A 1,532-nucleotide genomic window follows, 5' to 3' on the forward strand; every position below is an offset into this window, starting at 1 on the left:
CAGGCCAGCCGGCGCGGGCGGGTGAGGGGGGCCGCGGGACGTCAGGGCCTCACAGGCCCTGGAGCCAGGAACTTCCCCGGGCTGAGTCACCTCGTTTGGGGCGCCATTCCAAGGCAGCCAGACAGAGCCTCCTTGGCCGACAGCCCTTCCCGGGCTCCCCCCACCCCCCCGTTGGTGCAGGGGCGCCGTCCGGTGCTGGATGGCCTGTCCCGAGGTCACCGCTTCTGAGGGCTGGCCGGGGCCCGCCTGTCCTGTGGGGCGCTGCGATGCGGCCAGGAGCCAGGAGGTGGGTGCTCCCGTGGACACCCAGCCTAGGGCCGCGCCCTGGGCCTGCCCCCACCACGCTGGTTCAGGCCCAGGCGCTCTGGGGCCCCGTGGGCGCGGCCTGCAGCCCCAGGCCTGTTCCTGGCCAGGGCCCCTGCCCCTCGAGGGACTTGGGGAGCCCAAGGAGCGGCGCCTGCAGATGCGGAAGCCGAAGCCGCAAGTGAGCAGCCTCGTCCCCAGCGCCCCTCCAGCGGTGGCCCCTGTGGGGGGCCTGCTTGGGCCTGCTTGCCGCTTCCTGCCTGTTCTCCGTCCTGGAGGGGGGCTGGGCCTCTCCGGGGACACCAGCCTCCCTGGGGTCCTGCGTAGGCCTCTGCCGCCGGCCGCTGGCCTGAGCGGCCCTCAGCGCCTCCCTCCTCCCGCCTGCAGAGCGCCCCTCCTCCCCCGCCATGAGCCTGGACGTGCACTGCGAGCAGCTGAGCGCCACGCGCTGGGCCGAGCTGCTCCCACAGATCCGGCTGCACCCCGTGGTCAGGTAGCGGGGCGGGCGGGGTGGGCTCTCCGGCGTCCCTCCTCTTGCTCCTGGCTCCTGCTGTGGCCTCCCGGCTGCGGGGGTTCCTGCCCTCCCCAGCCCTGGCACAGCCCCCCCAACCGGCCAGGTTGACGAGCCCCGGGGGGGGGGGTGCTGCCGCAGCCTCCCCGTCCTTTTCTGGTCCTGGGTCCTGCGGCCCCACTGCCCTGACTGGCCGGCCCTCAGGCGGCCTGGGCCAGCCACGCACCGGGCGGATGAGGGGCGCCCCGGGGCCTGGCTGGGGGCTCCCCCCGCCGGCCACCTCTGAGCTCGCCGGGGACTGCAGCAGCCAGCCGCTGTCCGGCTGGGCACCCTCGGCGCCCACATCCTGGCAGGGGTGTGGCCGCCCTGCCCCGTGGCCAGGTTGACCTGAGGGTACCCCGGGCTTCCACAACCCATTCCGCAACCCGGGGGCTTTTCTGCGGGGGGTGGCGCTGCGAGGCGTGTGGCCCGCGTGCCCAGCCGCCGGCAGCTCAGCCCCCCCTTGCCCCTGGCGTCCCGGGCCTCAGGCTGGAGGACTGCGGCCTCACGGAGGCCCAGTGCCAGGACCTCAGCTCTGCCCTCCAGGCCAACCCCTCCCTGACCGAGCTCAGCCTGCGCGACAATGAGCTGGGGGACGCCGGCCTGCGCCTGGTGCTGCCGGCTCTGCAGAGGCCCACCTGCGGGGTCCAGAAGCTCAGGTGAGTCTGAGGGGCGCCCG

General features: G+C 74.9%; 1 protein-coding gene across 1 annotated transcript in view; it reads left to right on the top strand.

Moving 5' to 3' along the window:
- Window positions 1-6: 6 nt before the first annotated feature.
- Window positions 7-1,532, top strand: part of RNH1 (ribonuclease/angiogenin inhibitor 1) — an 18,710-nt gene continuing 17,184 nt past the window's right edge. Inside the window, exons 1-3 of the mRNA XM_012734349.1 lie at window positions 7-286; window positions 691-796; window positions 1,342-1,512. Of these exons, the coding sequence (XP_012589803.1) occupies window positions 711-796; window positions 1,342-1,512 (257 nt within the window). The 5' untranslated portion in view covers window positions 7-286; window positions 691-710. The remainder of the gene's footprint in view (window positions 287-690; window positions 797-1,341; window positions 1,513-1,532) is intronic.

The sequence above is a fragment of the Condylura cristata genome, unplaced genomic scaffold, assembly GCF_000260355.1.
Source record: "Condylura cristata isolate star-nosed mole 26May11 unplaced genomic scaffold, ConCri1.0 scaffold00054, whole genome shotgun sequence".
Lineage (NCBI taxonomy): Eukaryota > Metazoa > Chordata > Mammalia > Eulipotyphla > Talpidae > Condylura > Condylura cristata.